A 26,800-nucleotide genomic window follows, 5' to 3' on the forward strand; every position below is an offset into this window, starting at 1 on the left:
ACATGTAGCCAGATAGAAAAGCATTTATCATATGCTTCATACTAAGGTTGTCAAGACTGGGTAAATACTTCTTAAAGCAAATCTTGGATTTTTTTTTCATTAACTATTTTTGAAATATTAAGGAAGTCTTCAAACAGTGGGTTAGCTACAATGAACTAGAGAGAAAGCACAAGGGTATATACAGCACTCTTTTCTTTGACTATTTTGAATACATCCATGTATTATTATTTATGACTCAACTGGCCTGAAAGATATCTATTTAAAAATCCAATTAAATAATCATGGAGGAAGATTGTAGCAGTAGGAACGTGGATAATTTATCACTTACAGAAAAGATTTTTAACTTAAATCATGCTTAGCCTGCAAGTACTGGAGTGAAAGTTTTAGAGTAGACATTGTTTCATTGGAAGGAAAGTTAAGAGCACCTAAGTTACTTAAATATTCAGAAATAAACATTTCAATAACATTTCAAGTAAAAAAATGCAATTGCGGAATTTTGTCCTTTCAAACAATAGACAAGCTATTGAATTCCCATTAGAAAATTTACAAGAACAACTTGAATTATTCTACAATGCAATTTGCATAAAATATAGCAATGACATTGATGTTTATAAAAGCATTAAGTGATGTCAAAACACCACACAGTTTCTCAATGCCTTCTCTATTGCTAATAGAATGCTTTTGATTCCCAATTATTATTTATAATATGCAGTTTCCTTCTGAGAAGATAGCACTCAAGCCAATTAAGAGCGTTTCTTTCAGCCATATATGCCGGAGCTTTTCAAGTAACAGAATGAGTCCATTGAGGAAATGATTTAAATAATTCCAAACAAAGCTGATATAGGAAGAATTGTTCAAAGGATTAAAATGAAGTCATTAAGCATTTTATGTGCTACCACACTGAGGAAGAACACAGTCAATCCATAACAGCATTACTTCGAAATGTGTTCACATACAGCCCAATACTGATTGAGTGTTCAGTGACCCTGTGCCTTTGTCTCTGTGTTTCCCTCAGTCTCCCTGCAGCAGGAGTTATTCATACTGCGTGTTTAGGCTATCAGACGATGAAAACAGTAGTTGTTCAGTTTGACATCTGGCTGGAACGGTCAGGGTCCATAATCTGACCATAAAAATTGTACTAACGCCATTTTCTATTTCATTAAACAGTTACTACTAAATATTGGGCCAGTGGCACAGAGCAGCTTCTGATGTTTGATATTGATTCTAAAAGTTTTAAAATTTAAAGCTATTTCCCATACTCCAACTTTTATGGGAAGACATCATCATCCTCATCTTCCTCCTCCTCATAATTATTATTATTATTATTATTATTATTATTATTATTATTACTATTATTTTTTACTATTAAGTAAGATCTCATTTTATTTTATTGCATAGAGCTTTGCAAAGGAATTGGGTAACTTCACTGTTAAAATACTTTCTACTTTAAAAATATTAGCCACTTTCTACATTTCTAATGAGAATATATAAATAAATGTTTCTAACTCTGTTCCATCCTTTCCAATAATTTGACAAAAACACACACAGCTAAAGACTCATGAATTAGAGTTGTATAGTTGCTCACCTGTCCTGGTCTGGCATTTTCACATACAAATGTGTCATAAAACACAGCGAATTGGGGAGCATTGTCATTAACATCCAAAATCCTTACAAAAACAGACACACGAGTTGTCTCTTTAGGATTATCTAGAAAGAGGAAATAAAAAACAATATTTAGGAAAATGCATTTGTGTGCAGGACTCAATCTAGATAGGCATCATATGTACATTAAGTGCTCACATACAATAAACATGATATATATTCTTCTGACATAATGACATAATGAACAAATGAGTTCCCTTATTGTTGGACAAAAGGAGTACTATTATTATTCTAAAAATTCCTTTTAAAAATGCAATACAGTGTAACTGAATTCATATTATATGTCTGTCTCTACTGTCCAATTATGTGATGGGGTTATATAATTATTTATTAAATCCTTGCTGCATTTGTCAATGCTGCTTAACTTTTTGTTTTTAACCACCTTCTAGAAGGAGAAGCACACTGAAATAGATTATGTACTTTTCCAAGATCAAAAACATTCTAATGGCTACTTTAAGCTCTCCATTTGTAACCTCGACTACGTGAATACTGATTTAATGAACTGATTAGAAAATTTAGAGTGAAATACCATTGTTCAATTATTTTATTGGCATGTTAATTATTGATACTTTTAACCACCACTTTATTTTTACTTTACTTCATTTTTATTCATGATTTTGTGTGCATATATGTTTATATGTGTGGGCACACAGGGTGTGTGGTAGACAGGACATAATCTGTATTAGTCAGTTCTTTCTTTCCACTGCATGGGACCCTGAGATTGAACCATGGCCATAGACTTGGCATTAAATGTCCCGCCCCTTTATAACTGAGCCACAACACTAGCTCCAAGAATGATTTTGCATATCTATTTATTCTATGAAAACCGGCTTCAAAACAACAGCATATTCATCATGTGTGTTTTGTTGAAGATGGTGAAGTTAAGAATATCAAATTTGTCATAAAGATTAATTTTATTTATTTTGATTGATGAGTGAAAATTTTTAAAAAGTCCATTTAGCTTAGCTTTAGTTCTATCCTTGTAGTTTTTTATAATGACATTATGTCTGTCATGTGTATTCTAGGCTGTCTTACTGAGAGACGAGTGTTTTGCATTGTGGATTTAAGTTAAAGTCACTTAGAATTCATAACATCACTTGTATGCAAGTGTGGCCGAATTCACGTGGCACAAAAAAAAAACATATAAAAGATATGTTTAAAAATATCAGTACATATAGCCACGCATGGTGGCAAATACCTCTAATGTCAACACTTAGGGAAGTGGAGGCAGATGGATCTTTGTGAGTCTGAGGTCACTCTGGTCTACAAAGTAAATCAAGGACAATCAAGGCTACACACAGAACCCTGTCTCAAAATATAAAACAACATCAACAAAATATAAAAAATGTGAGGGTGGTTTTAAAAATGTCATTACTTCATGTTGAAGACAGTACTATTCACAAGAGTCAAAAATGTAAAGTGTCCATCAAATTTTATATATCTATATCTATATCTATCTATCTATCTATCTATCTATCTATCTATATGTATATATATATATATATATGTACAGAGAGAGAGAGGGAGAGAGAGAGAGAGAGAGAGAGAGAGAGAGAGAGAGAGAGAGAGAGAGAGAATGAGGTATACGAGCAAACCAGAATGATGTACAACATAAATAGAATGAATACTAGACATTAGAAGACAATATGGGGTCTACAGTGACGGCTCAGAGGTTAGAGCACTGGCTGCTTTTCCAAAGGTTCTGAATTTAATTCCCAGAAATCACATGGCAGCTCACAACAGTCTATAATGGGATCTGATGCCCTCTTCTGGCAAGCGGGCATACACGCAGATAGAGCACTTTACATCCTGGTCATAGCCCCGTCCATTCTCTCCAGTCCCCACCCTTCCTTTCTACCCCCATGTACCCTCTCCTATTACTCAGAAAAATGGAGTCACCCTCGCATTCATCCCAGCTCATCAAGTCACATCAGTTCCGAGTGTGTCCTCCTTCCCTGTGCAATGGCAAGGCTGTCCCGCCAGGAGGAAGCAGTAAAAAAGAGTCCACATCATAGACAAACCTCTCTTCCTTTACTAGAGGACCCGCAGGAAGCCTGAGTAGATAGAGCAGAGATTGATGGAATGTCCAAGCAATGCCTGGCCCAACCTAAGACATACCCACTGAGAGAAAGCCAATCCCTGACACTATTAAAAATACTCTGCTGTGTTTGCAGAAAGGAGCCTTAGCAGAGTTGCCCTCTGAGAGGCTACACCTAGGAAAGGTTCAAAACAGATGCTGAGACTCACAGCCAAACATTGGGACATGCATAGTGAGACTTGTGGGAAAATGGGGTTTGGGGAAGGAAAGGACCTGAAGGTGATAAGAGCTCCACAAGAAGACCAACAGAGCCAACAATCAGGGGCCCCAAGGGGCTTGATGAAAGTGAATTGACTGGTCCTAGCCCTCCTACACAGATGTAGCTAAAAAAAAAGTTTTTAAAGAAGAAAACAATATAGATGGAAGTGGAAATCTTTGTAAGTAAGGCAAACATCTAGACATGTACCATATGGTTGAAGTAGCATGTTGTGTGAAAACGCTGATGTTATGGAAACTGAAAGAAGCATGGTGGGTTTCAGAGGTTTTGGAGCATAGAAGTAATTTAGGAAACTGATTGAAATATGTCACATAAAACAGTATGGAGTATATTAATATGTAAAATTCATGTTCTAATGTATTAATCAAATAGAAAATTTAAAGGAAAGTTGAGACAGATTAAAAATAAAACAAAGACATAAGGTCTAGCCCTTTGTTAAATATTTGGGCAAAGTAAGTGTGATTATTACTATCCTATAAATTTTTCTCTCTTTTTTCTACTATTTTTTGTATTTATACAAATACATATGTAAAAATGTCATTCAGTGGAAATTCAGCCTGTATTACAATTTGAGAGAGCCTACTATTGTTTCTGTACAGTTTTATTTTTCCTAAATTAATGATCCTGTACAGGTAAAACTGGTTTCTGATCAGGTTGACTCACAAGGCTAAAACCTTATAAAAGAAATGCCACATGGTTCTGAATAATTTGAAATATAATTATCTTCTCTTCTTGACACGAAAAAAGTATGACTTTAAATTCAACATCAGTTTTAGTCTTGCCTGAATCTTCTTTATGTACTCAGACAAGCAGGGCTTATTTTACAGGTGTTTAAAGTTTTACTGCGTGTGATACACCTTAGTAAATACATCATTTGGCTGAGAGTTTTTGCTCCAGAGTCAAGTTGAGCTATGTTGTCTCTCAAGTTCACCCACCACTCACGAATGTTAACTTTTTCAATATATTCCAGTTCTCCTCTGCCTCAGTTTATGAAATACATATCAAAGCAAAATTTCCTGTCTCATTCCTGGACAATTTGATAACAAAGTTTTTAATAAAGCATCAATTTCCAGATTAGGCCTCAATATATGTTAATTAGCACTGAAATCATCTTTACAACCATTAAATGCCTTCTTCATTTCCTAGGAGTTTGGGCTAATTTTCATCACAACAAACATATACGTAAAGCAAAAATGTATAAATGGTGCTAACAGTTTTCCTCCATTTACATGGATCTGATGAGTATGTGGACAGGAGGTAGGAAGAAAAGAGAAACTAAAACAAGTGAACATCAAACACACACACACACACACACACACACACACACACACACACACACACACATACACACACATAAAACTTGCTGTTCTTCTGGGTTCCTACTGCCCTTATTTTCAGATTGTTTGCTAATACTTACAGGTATCTACAGCTAAAAGTAGACCTTTCTCTCCTTCTTTCCTTGTTGCTATGGAGAAGAGTGGAAAGGTATGTTCCTAGAATGTGCTCTCTTGCCTATTGATGGTGTGAATTGTAAGCAAAATTTTGTTTTTATTATTTCTAACTTATTAAACTTAAATCATGTTGAGAACTCCACCTTCTAATTATGCTAATGGCATTGTAAGAGACAAAGTTTTATATGTAAGAAATTGCTTTGCGAGACCCTTTTCTAACACAATAGGAAGTCTCTTCAGCCTCCTTCGAAATAACTTGAAGTTCTTTGAATCCAAAGCTAAATCCACAAGGGATGGATGTGCTTCATAAAACATAAGGCCTGGAGTCATCTATTCAGAATACAGTGCTTACACTAATCTTTTTGCTGGCAGATGCTACAGCTTATGTATAAATAAAAATATAAAGCATTCCAAGGAATGCTGAATAGCAGCTGGCTTATATTTACCACCTGAATCTCCCTCAGAATCCTTCAGGGAAACTGTACTATAACAAGAAGGCATGAGCTATAAAGACTTTCAGGATGCATGTCCTCAAGTGAAGCCTGTCTTGTGCATTCATAAGCTTTTCCTATCATCCAAAACGAGATAAGCTTGAACCATTCTCTTGAAACATGGGGCTTTCAAAAAGAAAAGAAAGAACAGGAACTTTTATGCATGCATTGAACATTTTTAATATAAATTATATATATATATATGCATTATCATGTGTAATGATAGGAATGCCATGGTTTCCTATGTGTTCTAAAATCCCAGATTGATTGTGACCTTGGTTTCAGAGTTTTGTATTTTCCACCTGGAATTTTAAATAATTTTTTTTAAAGAAGGAAAAGAATTATGCCATGGAGTAATGCACTGCATAATTACCTGAGTCAGACCGTACTTGTCACATGATGTGAATTTTGCTGTGCAATATACAATTAAACTGTTAGAGGCGGGACTTGGGAACACATTGGTGAAAGGTTCATTTACACAGCCTCTGTCCTGCTCAAGGTTTGGTGTGGGACACACTTACCATCAAACCAGTGTTTAAAGTCGAGTGAAACAATTCTTGTATGTTTTTTTTTCATCCATTCTCATGGCACTGAATGCCCAGAACAGCATAATGGGACCCTGGCTACATGTGCTTGGCAGGTGGGCATTTCCAGCACTTATTCCACAGATTGATTTCACTTAAGGGCAAGAATAGGCTTAGCTCTTAAGAAGTAATTGGCTTAGCTTTTTACAGAATCATAATTACTTCAACTAGCTTTAGAAGTTAAATTTCTCAAAGTATCTGAAATAGAAAATGCAATTCCAAGCTCAGTGAGCTTGAATAAAGGATCTTGAGCTGAGCAGACAGCACAAACAATCAGGATCCAGAAGCTCCAAATTGGATCTCATTAGATATGGGGGAAGACAGAGAAATAGAAGTTTTTCTTATAGGAAAAAGTATGGTTTTAAATGTGTAGCCTTAAAAGACACTGACGTTTATAACTCCCCAAACAAAGCATGGTCTTTGATGAAGGCATGAGTGAATCTTTATTTCAGATCCTAGCTAGAATGATGAAGCTAAACTCACTAGTTTGAGGCTTTTAATGGTGATCTAACTAGAATCTACGCACAATAACTGAGTCTCTAGGTGACTCAGACCTGGTCTTGGTCTGTTATAACTGCTTCTAATAGCTCTGTCTTCATGGCTGTGTGTAGATTAAATATTACCTGTATGTAATTTATAGGCAGTTTCTCGGTATGGCTCAGGTAAAAATTGAAGCTTCTTGTTAAAAGTGTACAGAGCTGTTCTAACTTACAATTGATACAAGGAGTTGGGGACTATGAGAAAGTTTTTATGAGCTGGAGGATATGACGTTTCCACCTCCATTATGATAAAATGGACTATAAATTTAAGTTATAGCTTTGCTGCTACCATCTCAAATTTCATAATGATGTTTGTTTGACTTTTGTTTCTGTAGGGTTTGGCAATACTTTTGTAGTTTGAGGACCTCCCCAACATCACTCTCATCCTGACTCTGGCTTTCTGTGGCTATGAGTAGTCACATCTGGATCCATAATGATTTTCAGCAGTCTACTGAACAGTGACAATGACTTGCACAAACAATGGTGCGTTCCTCTCTGGGGCAAAATCTGCTGCTATTTTAGAAATGTATGCATCTCAGACTTTAACTTGCTATTTTCTTATTGGATGAACTATTGATTGTTTTTTAAAGCATGCACAGAATTAATTGTTAGATCTAGAAATCAAATAATCAATTTGATTCCCAGTTTATGGCTTCAGGCATTGTGACTGCAAAATTACAAAAATCTCCACGGACTAAGCTCTTCAATAATCAGGTTAATAAAAATATCATCAAGAGAAATTCTAATTTAAAGTCCTTAAGAGCGATCTTTGCCCCCATCCTGGCCTGCTGTGGGCATGAGAACTTGGAGCTGGCTACTTTCTACGTTTAGCTCTGCTATATCAAGGTGCATGAGTGCAAAAAATGTTGGAAGATTAATCTCGGACTTTATAGCATTAGTGAGACACACCCAGCATTGGATTTCACCTGGCAGATATAAAGTGCCCAACTTATACATATCTCAAGGCTTTACACTTGCTTTTTCCTCTACCTTGCCTTATCTTTCCATAAGTATGGTGAATCCAACACAGGACTGGTAGCTCCTTATTAAAGGGAGTTATTATAAAGAGTTAAGGAGGCCATCATATAGCAGCCAAAATGATGCGCATTTCAAGACGTGAACGATTCTTACCATAAAAAACAAGAAAAATAAACAAAGCCGCAAACAATTAAATGAATTTTTAAAAAGGCAACAGATCTGAAATAGAACTGGACAGACATCACAGAGGAAATAACATACTCTAAAAGGTCAGAATGAAAAATTAGTTGACAGCTTCAGTAAGAGATTAGATTAAGCAAAAGAAAAAAAATAGAGCCTGAAGACACATTTTTTGAATTGTTAGTGTTGGACAGAGAGAACAAAACAGTATGAAAGCATTAAGAGAAAATGTAAGAGCTGGGGGGTACTCTTAAATAAACAAAATTTTCACTTACTGGCGTATGTGAGAGATAAGGGCATAGAAAACATTTTTAGTAAAATAAAAGCAATAAACTCAGCAAATCTTGGGGAACACATGGGCATTCCAGTTCAAGAAACATTTAGAGCCTAAATTTTAGACCCCCTAACATACATGATCATAAATGCACTTCACCACAACATAGTAAATTGTCAAAAGTCAAAAACAAAGAAACAATATTACAGTCTGCAACAGAGAGCAATGTCAAGCACATTTAAAGGCAAACACACTAGCTCAGATAGAAGATAGCTCAGAAGAATTCTAAATGCAGAGATGTGTTCCCATGTGATAGAAAACAGCTTCCAACCAAGATAATTATACCCAGCAAGTTTCCTTCACCATCAAAGAAGGAAAAAAACTTCCAGAAAATGTGTAAAGGGAACTCCTGACCACTAGACCAGAATTTCAAAATGATTACAGGGACCCTATACCCAAAAGAGAAATAATGTGATAAATACTGTTAATAAAAAAATGAATAAATTTAAGATTAAAGAAGCAAGACAAAATTATAAATACAAAGAACTTTCAAGTTTACAAATGGAAGAAATCACCAAAATATATTCAAAACAACTTAAAAACATCAAAATAATATATTAAATTTATATATCCTAAATGTTTCAACACCTAACATTATTTTAAGTAAACCAAATATCTACTGGGCATAAAAGAGATATTTAGACAATTCAATACTCAAGACAGGTCAAAATTCCCAAAAAAGAAAAAATAACATTTTAATATAACTGCAATATGTTTAGCTATTCCTCAGTTCAGAAATAACGGAAATGATGAAAAATTAATATTAAAAAACTATTTAAATGCACAGTGAAATTTAGTTTGTATAAAGAGAATTATTTCAACATAAAATGAACATACAAATATGTTAAAATGCAGGAAGCAAAATATTCACAATATAAAATATTCATTTAATATAATTCCTTACTGATCTCGGCAGCTATAACAGTAAGATTGTGCCATTGAGATAGTTCACGATCAAGTGGCTTTGACGTGTAAAGTGATCCATTCCCAGAGTGAATGTTAAAGATCCTGTCAAGGTCGGTATGGCGATCCAAAGTAAATCTAAAAATATGATAAAAATAGATGATAAAGAAAATACATAGTTAGATCTGGGTAGGAGTTTAAAGTTTACCGCTTGTATTGTCCTTGGCTGGTGCCTTAGTTTGAGCGGGACCCCTGGGCCCAAATCTGCCTATCATAATGATCTACTTGTGGAGAGTGGGATATGACTTTCTCACATACTCTGGTGCCTCACATTTGACCATGTCCCCTGGAGGGGGAGACCTGGTGGCACTCAGAGGAAGGACAGCAGGTTACCAAGAAGAGACTTGATACCCTATGAACATATAAGGGGGAGGTAATCCTCCTCAGGAACAGTCACAGGGGAGAGGAATAAGGGGAAAATGGGAGGGAGGAAGAATGGGAGGATACAAGGGATGGGATAACCATTGAGTTGTAACAAGAATAAATTTTAAAAAATTATTAAAAAGAAAATACATGGAAATAATTTTATGGTTTGTAGAAGCAAATGATAAAACACAAAGATACACATTTTACTCATGGTTATAGGAAACCGCAGAGCTGATGTAGAATATAAACTATTCCAGTTTTGCCCACTGGAATAGATACACACGCATCACTCAAGGCATGAACCAGCACCTTGTTTTGCATAGACACACAAATTCTACAAATGTGCAATGCTTAAACTAATTCCTGTTGCCATATAAAGTCAACTGATTATGATGTAATTTGGGACACAGAATAGTGTGTATCACATGTAGTTTTATTATCAACTGACTACACAGTAATCAAACCTTCCAATCATAAGTTACTACAATTGTCCATTATAAATGGTCAATGATAGAAACTCAGTCTTTTTTATTAATAATAAAATTGGAGGCAACACTGTTTTCATCAAATCAGTAAGTACATTGTCAACTTGTGATTTCTAGCTTTGTGTGTGATATCAACCCAGCTTCATGCTTTTAAATTACATGTATCAGTATAAAAAATGTCTTAAAATCTTTTAAAACACTACAGTTCAGTATAAAAATGCTTGTATGTTTGTAAAGAATATAATCTTTATAAATAAATACAGACAATGCTTCTGGAAGCTGATATCAGGCATCTTGCTATATGTTGTTTGAAAGCATAATGCCAGCATATGTCACCAGGGTGGCATAATCAAGGTAAGAACCATTATCTTTATCAAACCACATATCTTGCCATAATCAAATAAAGTAAATCATTATATGCCTGCCACTGGAATAATTTGCAAATAAAAAATTAACTCACGGCTAAAAAAACGAAGTTAAATTTTTACCTCCTTCTGACAGACTTCCATGATTGTCCATGGCAGCAGAAACAGTTTGCAACCTTCTAATTTAAACTATCCTGTACTAATTCTCACCATTTGTGAGTTGTTTCAACACAAATTTGAAACAGGCAATAAGGATATTATCAATCCTACTGCTAGTGTTATCAGGACTCAGCACCAGATTCTAAATGACACTCACTGAATACTACTTAACTCTCACAGGCAAGCTTCTCTTAGTGGACAATACTTTAAAGTATGAGAAAAATATGCAAATAATTATGAAATTAGGGAAAATACTTCATTATTTGACATGTTGGAAAACCTCAAAATCCCTTACTTGTGGAGGAATAAGATGAAGTTGCAATGTGTTGATTAATACATAAAACACAATAAATATAGTGCATCAGTGGCCACTCACAATTCTTTTTTGGAGGGCAGATTTTATTATTATTATTATTATTATTATTATTATTAGTAGTAGTAGTAGTAGTAGTAGTAGTAGTAGTAGTAGTAGTATTTATTAATTTATTTATTCACATTACAACCTGATTGTAATTGCATGGCACTTATCTTCCTGGTTCCAACCTCCCTACCTCTTCTGCCCTATTCACCTCCCCTAGACCTCTGACTGGTGAGGTCCTCTTCCCCCACCTCCTGACCACAGCCTATGAGGTCTCATCAGGATAGCCTGTATCCCCTTCCTCCATGTGCCCACAGGGCTCAGCCAAGGAGCAGTGATAAAACCACTGGCATCAGAGTTCCTGTCAGAGACATCTCCCACTCCCGCCCCTCATCACGTGGAGAATGAGCTGTCCATTGGCTACATCTGAACTGGGGGTTTAGGTTCTCTGCTTGCAATGTCCTTGAATGGTGAAACAGTTTGTGCAGGCCCCCTTGGGCCCAGATGCTAACTTTAATAGCCTCCTTGTGGAGCGTCTGACAAGCCCCACAATCCTGGTCCTTCCATCCCCCAACTCCTCCTAAACAATTCACAGTTCTTCACCCAGAGTCTGGCTCCTATTGCCAGCATCTGTCCTGATCCCCCAGTAGATGGAGTCTCTCAGAGGACATCTATGTTCTTTTTATGTGTGTTCTTCCTTGTTACTGTACTTTAATTTAAACAGTAAGAGAATACTATTGAGCATTATTCGACAGTATCTATAAGGCAGACATAAGAAATCTGCATTAAACTTAATTTTTATATTGTGTGTGTGTGTGTGTGTGTGTGTGTGTGTGTGTGTATGTGTGTGTGTGTGTGTGTGTGTGTGTGTGTACACATGCCACAGTGTATACATGGAGACCAGAGAAGAAACTACTCCATGATAATTTCTTTTGATCCATCATGTGGCTCCTAAGACTTTAAAGCCAGTCATCAATCTGGCAGGAACAGTGTCTATCCTCTGAGCCATCTTGCCAGGCAGGATCTGCCTTTTGAAATGTGATTCACAGCATAATTTTATTGCTATCTGTTTATTTGCAAATAATGTGGTAATTTTCACTTTGCATCTTAAAAATTATTTCCAGAGTATGCTTAAACAAAATTCTTTGATTTATGTATAAACAAGTTACCCTAAGTAAAACACTTTTACCATATATAATGTGAACCATCCCACAAATGTATGACAATAGTAACCATATTATCTCCGAGTGTCTATAATATTTCCTTGATATAACTGGAGATTAGTTCCAGTTGAATCCAAATTTCTCAGATGCTGATGCTCAGATACAAGCTGGCATAAAATTCACACAGACATATAGAATTCCTGCCAGCCTTACATTACCTGTAGATGTTTTAAAATCTTACATGATCTAAATGTGTGATAGTAGGTTTTAAAAAAATCTTTATTTGTTCAGCCTAAGCCCAGTCTTATTTTCCAACTATTGTCTTTTTCTATCCCTTACATCACCTAGGGATTTTTTTCAACTCCTAATGTAATGCAAATATATGGTGATACATATGAAAAGCCTATGTCTGCTTAGTACAGGCAGAATTTTAAAAAATATTTTCTATTTTTGTCACAAGAATGAACGTATGGGTATATAAAGCATTATCTATAATATATAAGTGTGTGTTCAGGCCAGGTGTGGTGGCACACATCTTTAATCACAGAACTCTGGAGGCAGGTGCAGGTGATCACCATGAGTTGGAGCCCACTTTGGTCTACAAAGGGAGTCCAGGACAGCCGAGACTACATAGAGAAACCTTGTCTAGAAAAACAAAAACAAAAACAACAACAACAAAAGATACATCTAGGTTCTAAGTAAACCATAATATCTAAGACTATTTATTTTCATCTTATATATCTAAGGTAGAAGGAAGTCAAAATATATTACAATCAGCATGGAATAAACTCATTGTCATGTAGATCATAATATCTGACATATGTAAATATATTTTTTCTCTAGTACATAGATAAGCGTAGTCATTAAACATATTAATTTGTATGTAAATGCCAAAAGATAGATTTTATGTATGAAATTTACCACTCTATATTACTGTGTTGAGAAACACCTTGTTATTATAACAATACCACTTGGATGAATTCATCCCTCATGACAGTAATATATTGTTTATGCATAAGTAAAATAATTTTGTTTAAGCAGATTCTGGAAAAAATTTAAGAAATAAAGTGAAAAATACAACACACTTTTTAAACAAACAGACAGAAATAGAACAAATAGAAACAGTATGTTTTGGTCATGTGGCATGTTTGTGCAGGGTTCTTGCCCAGCATTCTGAAGCTCCGGCTTTGGCTCCTCAAAACTGCACAGCTTGGCTCTAGTGGCATAGGCCAGAAATGCTAGAACTTGGAAGGTAAAAACCGGAAGACCAGAACTTTAAGGTTACCTTTGAATACATGATAACAGCTCTGATCAGTATGAGTTACCTGAGCTGACTTAAAACCAATAGGCAAAACCAACGTATCATAATTTAAAAGCTGTTTTGGAAACAATAATCAAGAGCAGGACCTACTTTTGGTGCATCTCTGGCTTGAAATGTTATGTATTTAATGGGGAAAATCGATTGTTTATATTAGTTATTTTTTTAAAAAATTCAAAGAAAATGAGAACCTATGCAATATAGAAACTTTAATAAACATCTAGAAGAGAAGCCTTTCTGGCAATGGTCAGTTGGCAGGTAGGATAACTTTGTGATTATCACGTATACTTCTCTTTTTCTTCTGCCAGTACATAACTTGGTGTGGAATGCATGAATATAAGATGATTTGCATAACATGTGTGAATAAATTACAGAGAGAGCTATATTACTTTCTGCCTAGTACTATTTGAAGACTGTCAGAAAAAACAGAATTGTTCACTTGAGTACACTCAGAGTCCCATGAAACATGAAACTGAAGGTTCTTCACATTTTAAAGCTGAACAATTCACACAGGTTCATTCAGAAACTGCAGAACAAACATTTGAACTCATACTCAAGTGGGTCGCATCCCACTTAATTCATCTTCCTGAGAATTAGATTAAAGAAGAAAATCCAAAACCCACAAAAAAACTAACAGATAAGGGGAAATGTACAATTTTATGCTGAACAGTGAACACAGATAGTTATATTTCTCTAATGTACCAGCAAAAATGTCAATGAAAACTTTGAATCTTGTTTATTATATGTCCATCACATATCATGTCCCTTTGAAATTGCATAGGAAGGAAAGCAAACAAGTACAGAAATGATTCTGGTGCTACTGAATAATCAAACCTTAAAAAAAGCTGTAAAAGAAAAAAAGAAAAAAAACCCACAACATCAAAATCTTCCCTTTTGCAACAGATGGAGTATGCCTTTCTACCCATATATATCAACTATGTATCATTAATGTGTATCAGTGATCAAAATAGTCAAATTTTAATGATTCAAACACACGACATAAACCATTAATATAATGGAAAAGGAAAGAACCAGAATACTATAACGCTGATGTATACACTGCCCATGAAATTCATTCAAAACATCTCTTAAACTCTGTGTACAGCAACTTTATAGAGATTTACAGAGATTCTTATAAGCAGTGATAATTTCATGCTCTCTTTGAGCCTTTGAAACCTGTTTCTTTTAATCTTACAAGTCAACAAAAATACCTGATAGGACTGGAAGCAGAGTCTGGGTCTCTTGCCATTACAGTGCCAATGATTGTGCCCACTTCAATATCCTCATGAACCTCAAACAGATAGGAGGATCTACTGAAAACAGGAGGCTCGTCCACATCTTCTATGGAGATTTTCACAATTGTAGTGTCTTTGAATGGCCCTAGGTAATAAAAACGTGGATCCACATGGGTATTTTCTGCCTCAACCTTCAGAGTGTAAAGTCTTCGGCTCTCATAGTCAAGTGGCTGTATAAACACAAAAGTCTTGACATTAGTATTTGAATAATGAGATGTTTGTTCTCCTCAACTCACAGCAGGATTTTAAAATACTACAAACTGTTCATTAGTAAAACAGTAAAAAAATTAGACACCATCTTCTGTAGTGCCAACAATTTATAATTGTAGTTGTCCTATATGCAGTGTTTTGGGGACATAGAAAAATATTTTGATTTTTGTATGTAGAAATTTGGATGAACTTTATAGTTTATCTCATAAGGATGGTAATTCCATATAAATCATGGTTTGATATGTTATGCACTTCTGTATGTACATGTACTTGATGGCGTACAGGATATGATTCAACTTTATGAGAAAAAAATTATAATTTAAACATCTGAGACATTAAAAAAATCTATGTGAAAGTATTTCCATCAATGTAAGAAAAATATATACCAAGCTTATGAGTATACAAATTTGTGATGTATAATAAAATAAAAGGAACATTTGTTATTGAGATAATTTAAGTGTTACAGAATTAAACCTTAACCCATAAGTATTGTGCAAAAATGTTGCTTGCTTAATGTTTGTATATCGTCTTATTCAGAAAGCAAAGGATTCCTTTGGAATTACTGCTACTTTATGCTTGTTTATTGCTCCTTTCTAGCTATGAGAAAAAGTGGCTCTTTAGCACTGTTAGTCACTCAAAGTAACAGCTAGTTATGTGTCCTTTGCCTTCAATAGCATCTCGGGATAGCTATATTGGTTTCCAGTACCTCAATAGTTACTCTTTTCATGGCATTTCATTTGAATATAAATAAAAAATTTCCTTACTTTTTCTTATAATAATAGAGCCAACTACAATAAAACCTGGCTACCTCTAAATTCTATCATTGAGCATATGTTAGCATAAAAAATTAATTTATATGGCAGAAGGGAAAATGTGAACAATTAAATTAAGTTCCAATCCATTCTGTCTCTTTTTATTAGCAACTCTAATTATTGGCTCATACATCTGGATAGCTTGCTATTTTTATGCTTCCAACTGTGATGATATATTGCCATTATTGGTTATTAATTGCTCTTTAAGAAAACATTGTTTTTACAGTGAGTTTTTAATAACATTGTTAAGAAATATAATTACACATATATCTACTTGCGTGTTTTCTGTTCAAATCTCAGGTTTGTCAGAATGTCTAAATGGGTCTGTGGTATCAGGCCTTCTCATTTACAATCCTAAAAAACAACTGAACCAACAGTGCTTTCTTCTTTTCATAGCTAATGAAAAAGCAAATGGGACACAATGCAATCTCTACTCTTTAAACAGATACACTTGCTACGGGGACGCTGAATACCTTTTTCACAGTGATGATGCCTTCCTGTGTGTCCTTCTCAGTTATAATGTCAAACATATCTGTCCCATCTCCATCAATAATACGGTAATCTACTTCAGCATTTTTCCCCGTGTCAGCATCGGTTGCCTTTACACTTCCTACAGCTGTGCCAACTGGGGAAGATTCAAGAACTCGAAGATGAATGGTGTCTGTAAAGAACAAAGAAAATATATAAATACTAATATGTACATCCATATATATGAATATATATACATATTACTTCTTTCTTATATACATACATATATGTAATGTAAAAACAGCTATGTATATACACATACATACATACATACATATCATATACATACATATACACATATATATAAGAGAGAAGTGATTAAGGAGGTTTATCTAGAGAATATTCAAAGCAAAATGAATGTAAAGAACATTGTTTAACTTACGTTCTATGATAGATGTTGATGAATTAGTGCTTTGAGTAAATTATTAAAAACTACAAGAAAAATAAGGAACTTCAAAGTTATTTGTCTCTATATAGCACTCTGAATAGTATAACTGTTAAAAAACCAGGAATTCTGATTTTGAAATATAGTTTATTTTATTTGAATAGATAGTTTTGGCATACAAAAACAACCTGGAGGCATTTATGAAATAACAACAAAACACCTAATACAGAGTGAATATTCATACCCAATGTTTTTCCATGCTATGTGTAGTTATATAATCTCTTACTTTAGTTGCAGATCAAAACAGTTCAGAAGCACACAGAATCAGTAAAATGTATAAAAATCTCATTATTATTTGTGACAACAAAAATAATGAACTGTCTCTATTAGAAATAAAAAGATGCCAATGGGTTGTAACTTGAATAAGTTTTAAAAAAAAAAAAAGAAAAGAAATTTATGAAAAAACTCAGAGAATCAATGTGTTTCTTGGAGCACATTTGAGAAAGTAAAGCTGGAAGTGTATACTTTGTAACTTTGAAGTGAAAGAAATACAGAGAGGCTTAGGGAAAAAAGAAATAAAAAGATGCATTTTACAGAGTATAAACACTGAATTCTGAAGAAGCCTTTTTCATTGTGGAACAAAACACTGATATTTCTAAGCCCTTGCTGCACCAGTACACGCTTCCAGCAGAAGCATCCCCTACTGCTCATGAGATTTATATCTGAACACCTGGTCATAAACTATAATTTTGATAGGTTAATAGGCTGTGAGCACACTCCTGATTATAGCACTCAAGTGCCCATACAGCTTAATTCGCCTTAGTACACATAATAAGATCCAGACCTGTTGACTTGTCCTGGCATTACCTTCATATTTCGTTCTTAGCTTCTTTTATCTTAGCTGCTTCCATTCTCACTAAATTAGACCGTATTTTTTTTTTTGGATAAATATTTCTCTATGTTAATTTCTGCATTTTTCTTATGGTAATGCCTACATTATAAATTCTTTCCACATTATCCTCAGATATCATCATAGAGTTCGCCAAATACAAGAAGATGTCCTTGATATGGGCTCTTTCGGGCACCATGTAATGCTATAAAAGCAGCCTCAGCACAAGTGAGTTTCTTTCAGCATGCTGTTGGAGCTCAACATGGTGTAATCCTATGATTCTCTATGTATCCTTATTTGTGCTTCCAATATGCCAATGTTGACAGCAAGACTCCACTCTACACTAGGCTACTCTCTACTGATGCTACTTGCTCTCAGTCTTTCATTTGTATGGAACCCCTGAGCTCCAAATAGCACAATGGTTCAGTTGGTGAGGTGCCTGTCCAAATGTAAATTTATTATAAAGTCACTGCATAGTAGATGAAAACATCAAAATGAGAACTGTGCAGCACTCTTTCTATCCCATTCTAACAATTAGTGTTTATTTTCAATATAGGCATCACGAAGGTATAAAGTGAATTAGATTCTGGATACTTTTTTCAATATTGTATTCCCAGTGGGTTCTTTTTACTATTTTAAATATAAACATTTATTTGTAGTATGGAATAGTAGTTGCATATCGGATAGAAGCTTCATAATTTGTTTACTAAGTCCTATGTCTTCCTAAACCCAAGCAATAGTTAAAGGCTCACAGTCAGTCCACAATGCAACCCACTTACACAACTTGATGACAGTTTTGAGACAGCTCATTGGTTAAAGCACTTACTGTACAGTATGTAGATCAAGTTAGGAGGATACAGGATATTAAATCAGGTACATGTTCCCAAGTGCTTGTGACGACTCATTGTAACTGCACATACATGCACATCATACACAAACATGAGAAGGAAAGACAACCCCAAAGCATCCTTGAAAGTTTAAAATAATAAAAAATTTAACTTCTAGATGAAGTAAATAAAGCAACAAATTTGAGAATCAAAAACTCAGCGATCATAGTGGCCTTACACTACCTCAGAGAACTTGGAATAAGGCTTCTTCAAGACCCAGCTATTCCACTTCTTGGAATATACCCAGAAGATGCTCCAGCACACAACCAGGACATCTGCTCAACCATGTTCACAGCAGCCTTACTCATAATAGCCAGAACATGGAAACAGCCTAAGTGTCCCTCAGTAGAAGAATGGATAAAGAAACTACGGTACATTTACACTATGGAATACTACATAGCTATTAAAAACATGGAATTCCCGATATTTGTGGACAAATGGATTGAACTAGAAATGATCATAATGAATGAGTCAACCCAGAAGCAGAAAGACTCAAATGGTGCATACTCACTTATATCTGGACACTAGCCCAAGGGGCAGGTACCATGAAAGTCTTCACTTATCATGAAAATGGGATAGAGAGAACGACATCTTATTGGGACTCTCAGTGAGAGAAGCATGGGAGAATGGGCTAATAGATGGAATCAGAGGGTCCTAGAGACCTACAATAACAACATCATGATGGGTGGATTGGGGCCCAAAGGGGTCTGCTCAAACTATTGCACTAACCAAGGGCAATACAACAGTAAACATCGAACCTCTACTCTGATCTACTCAAGGGACAGGACATTCTCCACAGTTATGTGGAGAGCAAGGACTGACTTTGACATGAACTCTGGAGCTCCATATTTGACCACCTCCACTTGGTGGGGAGGCCTGGTGGCACTCAAGGAAAGAATAAGCAAGCTACCAAGATGAGACTTGATAGCCTATGACCATATAGTGGGGAGGATGTCCCCCTCAGTCATAGACCTAAGTGAGGGGAATAGGGTGAAAGCGGAAGGGAGAGAGGAATGGGAGAATACAAGTGATGGGATAACAATTGAGATGTAATATGAATAAATTAATAAAATTTTAAAAAATCATAGCAGCCTTATTCATAATACCCAGAACATGGAAACAACCTAAATGTCCCTCATTGAAGAATGGATAAAAAGAAACTGTGGTACATTTACACTATGGAATACTACTCAGCTATAGAAAACAAGGAAATCCCGAAATTTGTGGACAAATGGAGGGAACTAGAAATGGTCATACTGAGTGAGTTAACCCCGGAGCAGAAAGACACACATGATATTTACTCACTTATAATTGTATACTAGCCCAAAAGCCATGTATCGTGAATGTATTCATTTACCCGGAGATTGGGATACTTGTGCAGACATCCTATCGGGACTCTAGGTAAGAGAAGTGTGGAAGAATGCGGTAAACAGAAGGATCCAGATGGTCCTAGAAAGCTACAAGGAGAATGTAATGACACGCAGATCTGGGCCCAGGGGTTCTGCTCAAACTACTGCACCAACCAAGAACAATACTTGCAGTAAACATCGAACAACTTCTCGGATCTAGCCAATGGACAGGACATTCTCCACAGTTAAGTGAAGAGTGGGGTCTGACTCAGACAAGAACACTGGTGCCCCATATTTGACGACTTTCCCATGGTGTGGAGACCTGTTAGCACTCAGAGAAAAAAATAAGTAAGCTACCGAGATGAGACCTGATAGTCTATGACCATATAGTGAGGGAGAAGGTTCCCCTCACTCTTAGACCTAGGAGGAATGGGAGGACACAAGAGATGGAATAACAATCGAGATGTAATCTGAGTAAATTAATGAAATAAAATAAAGAAAAAAAGAAAGTTGAAATGCCAGGCCTAAAATATATCTATGCTACTAAAAATAGATTGTTAAATTCTTATTTTTAAAAAACCCTCAAAAGTTAGAAGGAAATTTCAAAAGGCTTAAACGAATGCACTAAAAGAAGCTAAACACACTGTGTCCACATAAAATAGGACTACAGAGGAAAGAAATGTATTGCTTTGCATAATTATAAGCAAAGAAGAAAGGAAATGAGTGGCTTGGGTATTAAATGTAACATGATGACATATTAAAGTAACCCAACACCCAAAGAGACAATAGTTGAAAAACAAACACAAAGTATAGTGAGGTCATAAAAAAATACACAAGAAAAACCACAAAAATACCAAACTTAATTTTAAAGACTTCCAAAATAAACAGATATTTAACAACTGTGATCTGACCTACCTTTTCTTTTTTTCTGTTACTTTTTTGTTTTGTTTTGTTTTTGAGATAGGGTTTCTCTGTGTAGCCTTGGCTGTCCTGGACTCACTTTGCAGACCAGGCTGGCCTTGAACTTACAGAGATCCCCCTGCCTCTGCCTCTCAAGTGCTGGGATTAAAGGCGTGCACCACCAAGCTTGGCCCTTCTGTTACTCTTAAAATACCATGAGCATACTTTTTAAACATAAGCAGTTTTAACGGTTTCCCTTTACATGGTGTTTAGCTGCATCGCATGATTTCAGGTTGTCTTATGACTAAGAAAGTGATTGCTGATTAATTGCTTTCTATGTCCCTGCCAGTTTTCACCAAGTTAAATTACTATGAATTTATTTATAATTCATGGAATTGATGGCTTTCTTACGGAGAATGTTTTGAGTTTATACAAATGTCTTTCTTATTTTCTCATCAAAAACCACCCTAGATTTTGCATCAATCAGTAACATAGCCAGTATAATTAATCAGAATTAACGATGGTGATCTTTTTGAGTTTCTATAGCTTCATGTTTGTTATTTGGGATTCTGTAAAAGAAAGCTTTCTTTCCCCCTATTCAGTATTAGGCATTTTATAATTATAGAGATTATTAGTGACCAGTGTGACATCAAGAAGAGTTTCTTCACTTTGTTTTATTTATTTATTTTTTTTTTGACTCAACCCTCTAATAGAATAATTTCCTCCTATGGTTCTTCTAGATTCAACATTGGTAATCTGCCCACTTGTCTTCAGTGTCTACCAACCTCCCTGCAAAATATTTTCCCATTATTACTTAAAAATTAGGATCAAGATATTCTAGATTTTTTATAAGTTTCCCTCTGAAGATATGAAATCCAGAAGGTATTCATATAGTTTTAACTCACAAGAAAAATAATTCAGAAAAAAAAATTTTTTCAGAGCTGAAGACCGAACCCAGAGCCTTGCACTTGCTAGGCAAGCGCTCTACTACTGAGCTAAATCCCCAACCCCACAGAAAAACTTTAATGATGTAAGGTGTTCTATAAACATGGAATATTGAATGCTTTAGTTATAATGTGTAAATATGTTAAAGACAGAAAGAAAATAACTACGTATACTTGAAATTAGAATCTAATACAACTTTGATAGAATAATTTCAATAGCAATAGGTTAATATCTTTATCACATCATCATTTCTTTCAAATAAACAACATGTATATCTCTGAAAAGGGATTTTCAATGCCATAAACAGTAATTTAATATTTAAGAATGTACTAAAACAGGTCATAAAACAGAGTGACAGAATAAGAGTACTGAAATCACAGTATTGCTACCCTGATGGCATACCTTGACCCTCTTTTAAAGTTCGTTTTCCCAATTATTGATTTAAAATTTTTTTCATTTATTATTTCTTCTCACATATATTACAACTCTACTGCACTTTCACTCCCTCACTTCCTCTATCTCTCCTTCTCCCTCCCCTCTCTCCCCATCCACAAATCCACCCCTTCCCCTCCCCTTAGAAAAAATAGTAAGAATTTCAGAGATGCCAACAGAATATGGCATAAAAAATTACAATAAAACTAGGAACATATTCTCATTTCGAGGCTGGACGAGGCAAGCTAGCGGAAAAACAAAGGTCCCAAAGGCACATGTCTTGACTTCTAAGCTCACATGTGAGTTACATCCTCACATTGTTTCTGAATGTTTTTGCTGAAAAGGGTGTATAAATCCATTACATTAATGTACAACTCTGGTTTACTTTGCAAATATTGTTCCCTAATGCTGGTGTTTCTCTACTCATACTATAAACGTTGTCTTGACTGAGTGCTGTATTTTTTTAAATCTGAGAAATTAAAAGAATAATAAGGCAAGAATGTCTTCATGAAACAGGATTAAATGAAATATCAGAGAGTAATTAGATTACAGAAAATCAAATTGAAAACAAAACAAAACAAAAACAAAACTGGCTGGGTGTGGTGGTGCATGACATTAATCCCAGCACTCAGTAGGCAGAGTTACGCTGATCACTATGAGTTAGAGGTCAGCCTGTTCTACAGAGTGAGGCTAAGGCAGCCAGGGTTACACAGAGAAATCCTGCCCCCAAAACCAAAACAAAACAACAAAAAACAAACAACAACAAAACCTAACCCATTTGTAGCTAGAGGCTACAGAATAGATAAATAGGAAGAAAATAAAAGCTTTATCCAATAAAGCAATTAAACTAAGCTTGTTTTCTTATAATGATAGATTAATAATTCAGTCTGATATTTTACCTGAAAATTAACTAATGTTTTTAAGTTATATAATACATATATGTATGTGTCTAAACAGAGATAATAGATAGATAGATGTATATGCACACATACATATGAAGGAAATAAAATAATATAGTACTCAAACTTCAGAGAATTGTTAACTACAAGTGGACAATTGGATTATTTTTGCCTGTGGATATTTATAGTTTTAAATAAAGTTATCCTCATTTTGATGAAGCTATAAAGATAGTGGCCCGTTCCATGAAACCTACAAGACAGTTGCTCAGCCACCATATAGACTTCATAATAAAATAGTAATAGCTAGATATCTTAGCTCATGCCTATAAATCCAACACTTGGGAGGCTAAGGTCAGAAGATTGCCATGAAATCTAGACAAATTAAGGGTAGAGTCCCATGAGAAAAGTCAAAATGCTTCCCTAAATGTAACAGTCTTATGTAGACTGGCCCCTAATGGCAGCACTTCAAATTCACAGCATGGTGTCAGGTAACCTGCCCTGTCAGATTTGTACAGAAATAGGCAGTTTTAATGATAAGGGAAGAGCAAAGTCTGAGTCATATCTACAATAGGTTTGGTGCAGGACTTTAAAGCAGTCTAAAATTACTTCAGACAGAATCTGTGCACTATCAAGAACAGAGAGGTGCTCTTGCTACCTGGGGGTCCCTTCTTGGTGGTTTCTTACACCTCTTTCTTCAAGAACTTTGTTTTTATATAAAAGTAAAAGGCATTTATAAGTTTAGAGAAGTATTTTCACTTTCTGTACATTTAGTTGGATATACTTTACTCTTATAGCCACAAAAGATAAGAATTTTAGCACACACACACACACACACACACACACACACACACACACACTAGATGTAACATCAAAGAAAAAGAGACCAAAGGCCATAAATTTGAGAGAGAGAGAGAGAGAGAGAGAGAGAGAGAGAGAGAGAGAGAGAGAAACAAGGGGGCATAGCATGGGAGGGGTTGGAAAGAGATAAGAATGGAGAAAACACTGTAAATATACTTTAATTTCAAAACATTAAAAATATTTTTAAAAACTGAAACCATCCAACAATAATAAATAAATGTTTAAAAGAAGAATAAAGAACTTTAAGATATAGAAGAACAAGTGAAATAATTTTTGGTATACACGAAAACACACACACACACACACACACACATAAACTCCTATGAGTTTAAACATAAACGTATAAAATAAATTCATATATATGTGTGTATAGATTCAAAATCACTTAGAATATTATAAGCAGATGCATGCACAATTGTAGTTAGCATACTGTGTCTGTCTCTTGTTTGCAATAATTTGGTCTGCAGCAATTCACCAAATGCATACACATGCATCTGCACAATGCTTCCAAATGTATACATTAATTTATAAGTAAATATGAGTCAAAGTTTTTTGTCAGTAATAAAAGATTTCTGATATGAGACAAGCATGTAAGATCTGATAAAATAAATGAGAATAACATGAATGAGTCGGTCCACATTAAAATTTTTCTATAAGTGAGAGATAATGCAAAGAAAATAAAACGTACTGCACATGATGAGAATATAATTTAGTGCCTGTATTAACAAACACGCGTGAAAAGCCCAAAGAACAACAAAGCCCAGATGGTCGAGCAGAAAAATTAAGCTGGATGTGTAAAACAATTTATAGAGGGATAAACCAGAAAAATGGAGACAAGCATGCCACAACAGACCCAGGAAATTACAACTTAAATGTATGATATGAAATGGTTTTTTATACCTACTAAGTCATAAATACCAAGTCTGACAAAACAATATGAACAGCATTGTACAACATAAATTTACACATGGACAAGCAGACGGTAACTACTGTACCATGATTTGGGATGCACAGGCTTCCTGAGCCCTTAAGTTAAATGGGCCCAGCTCTCTTAGCTCCGAGTATGCAAATCATCTGAACTCTGTGCACATCTGTCATAAGGCTATACGTGCTATTTGTAACAAGAGCCTGTAAATTGGGCACATAACTCTAGTGAGCCCATCGTAATGAGTGTCGGACTAGACTACATATTTCAAAGAAAATCCCAGTTTGACATACTAGTAGTAAGAGGCTTGAATTCAACTTGAAAACGGAAAAAAAAAAAAAAATGAGAAAATATATTGTGGAAATAAATACTGCACAACTAGTAAACACTGATATTTGCAAAATGCAAATGCAAAAAATGAAACATAGGATTGTTGTTTTACAAAACAAAATAAAATAAACAAACAAACAAACCCAGAAAATTCAAATACCAAGTCAACTGTGTGAACAGACTAGCATATAAGCACACATACTACTCCTCTCCTAAAAGAAAGAGTTGAGCTATCTTTATGGTGAACAAAAGTGAGTGACTAGTAAGAACTTGATACTAAATGGAAAAGTCAGGTCTCTGAAATATATAAAAAGTATAAACTTTATATACTGCTCAAGTAACTCTCTGAACCACCAATAATCAATTTACCATAAAAACCTGAGTACATGATAATTGAATGTTGTTTAGCCTATTTGATATATATTCAACATATTTCTAAAAATGTTTTATTTATTAAAATTTATTTAGATTATATCCTGATTGTTATCCCTTTGGTCTTATCTTCCATTCCCAAGTTGCCTTGCTTTTCGGCTCTATCTCCTCCCCTGTACCTCTGACAGAAGGAGATCTCCTTCCCTACCACAGACCACAGCCAATCAGGTCTCACCCTGATAGCCTGCTTTCCCTTCCTCTGTTAGCCTGCCTGTCCTCACCACCAAGAGGAAGTGATCAAATCAGGGGCACCAGAGTTCATGTCTGAGGCATTCTCAGCTCTCTGCACAACCGTTTACTTCATGCATTGATCTTGGTTGGTGCAAGTTTGTGCAGGACTCCTTGGGTCCAGATATGCCAGACTTAATGGTCCCCTTGTGTGCCTCCTGAACCCTCTGTGTCTTTCCATGCCCCCATTCTTCCATAGCACTCTCAGTGCTCCAACAGGAGTCCAGTAGCAAGTCCCCTCATCTGTCTGGATTCCCCATCTAGACTCAACGTATTTTCATAAAAACAATGATCATGGCAGTGAAGCTCATGAAGCCTCAATGTTACATAAAGAAATAGAGACTACTGAGGAAATCTTGGACTAAGAGAGATGGTCCTCTCTGGGAAAACACAGCATTGGCGTCCAGTGACAAACAGTCAACCCTAAAAAAAATATACACAGGCAGAAAAATATGGACCCAAGTTGTCATATTTAGAAACAATATATCTATACAAATACATATATACCTGCAATAACTATTATTTAAAAAGTTAAAAAGAGGTCATGAAGTTAAAGAAGAGGCAGGAGGGGGTGTATATAACAGTTTGGAGGAATGTTTTAATATAATTATAATCTTAAAAAATAACTGATGCTGAAAATAGCAGATGGATCAACATAATATTAAAAGCAGCCAAGAAGAGAGTAAGTGAGCTAGAGATTAAATAAAACTAATATATAACTTAGAGATTCACAAGAGGGAACAAACTCAACTGTCACTGGGACTTTTAAAAAGCAAGTTATAAAA

The 26,800-nt window shown here is 35.2% G+C and overlaps 1 protein-coding gene across 2 annotated transcripts in view; it reads right to left on the bottom strand.

Moving 5' to 3' along the window:
- LOC311597241 (cadherin-10) overlaps positions 1 to 26,800 on the bottom strand; it is a 191,299-nt gene that overhangs the window by 10,301 nt on the left and 154,198 nt on the right. For both annotated transcript variants that reach the window (XM_084781445.1, XM_084781446.1), the window contains exons 6-9: positions 16,502 to 16,689; positions 14,923 to 15,176; positions 9,439 to 9,575; positions 1,586 to 1,707 (exon numbers count right to left, since the gene is read on the bottom strand). In XM_084781445.1, the coding sequence (XP_084637571.1) occupies positions 1,586 to 1,707; positions 9,439 to 9,575; positions 14,923 to 15,176; positions 16,502 to 16,689 (701 nt within the window). The remainder of the gene's footprint in view (positions 1 to 1,585; positions 1,708 to 9,438; positions 9,576 to 14,922; positions 15,177 to 16,501; positions 16,690 to 26,800) is intronic.

The sequence above is a fragment of the Acomys minous genome, assembly GCF_964271855.1.
Source record: "Acomys minous genome assembly, chromosome: 5".
NCBI lineage: Eukaryota > Metazoa > Chordata > Mammalia > Rodentia > Muridae > Acomys > Acomys minous.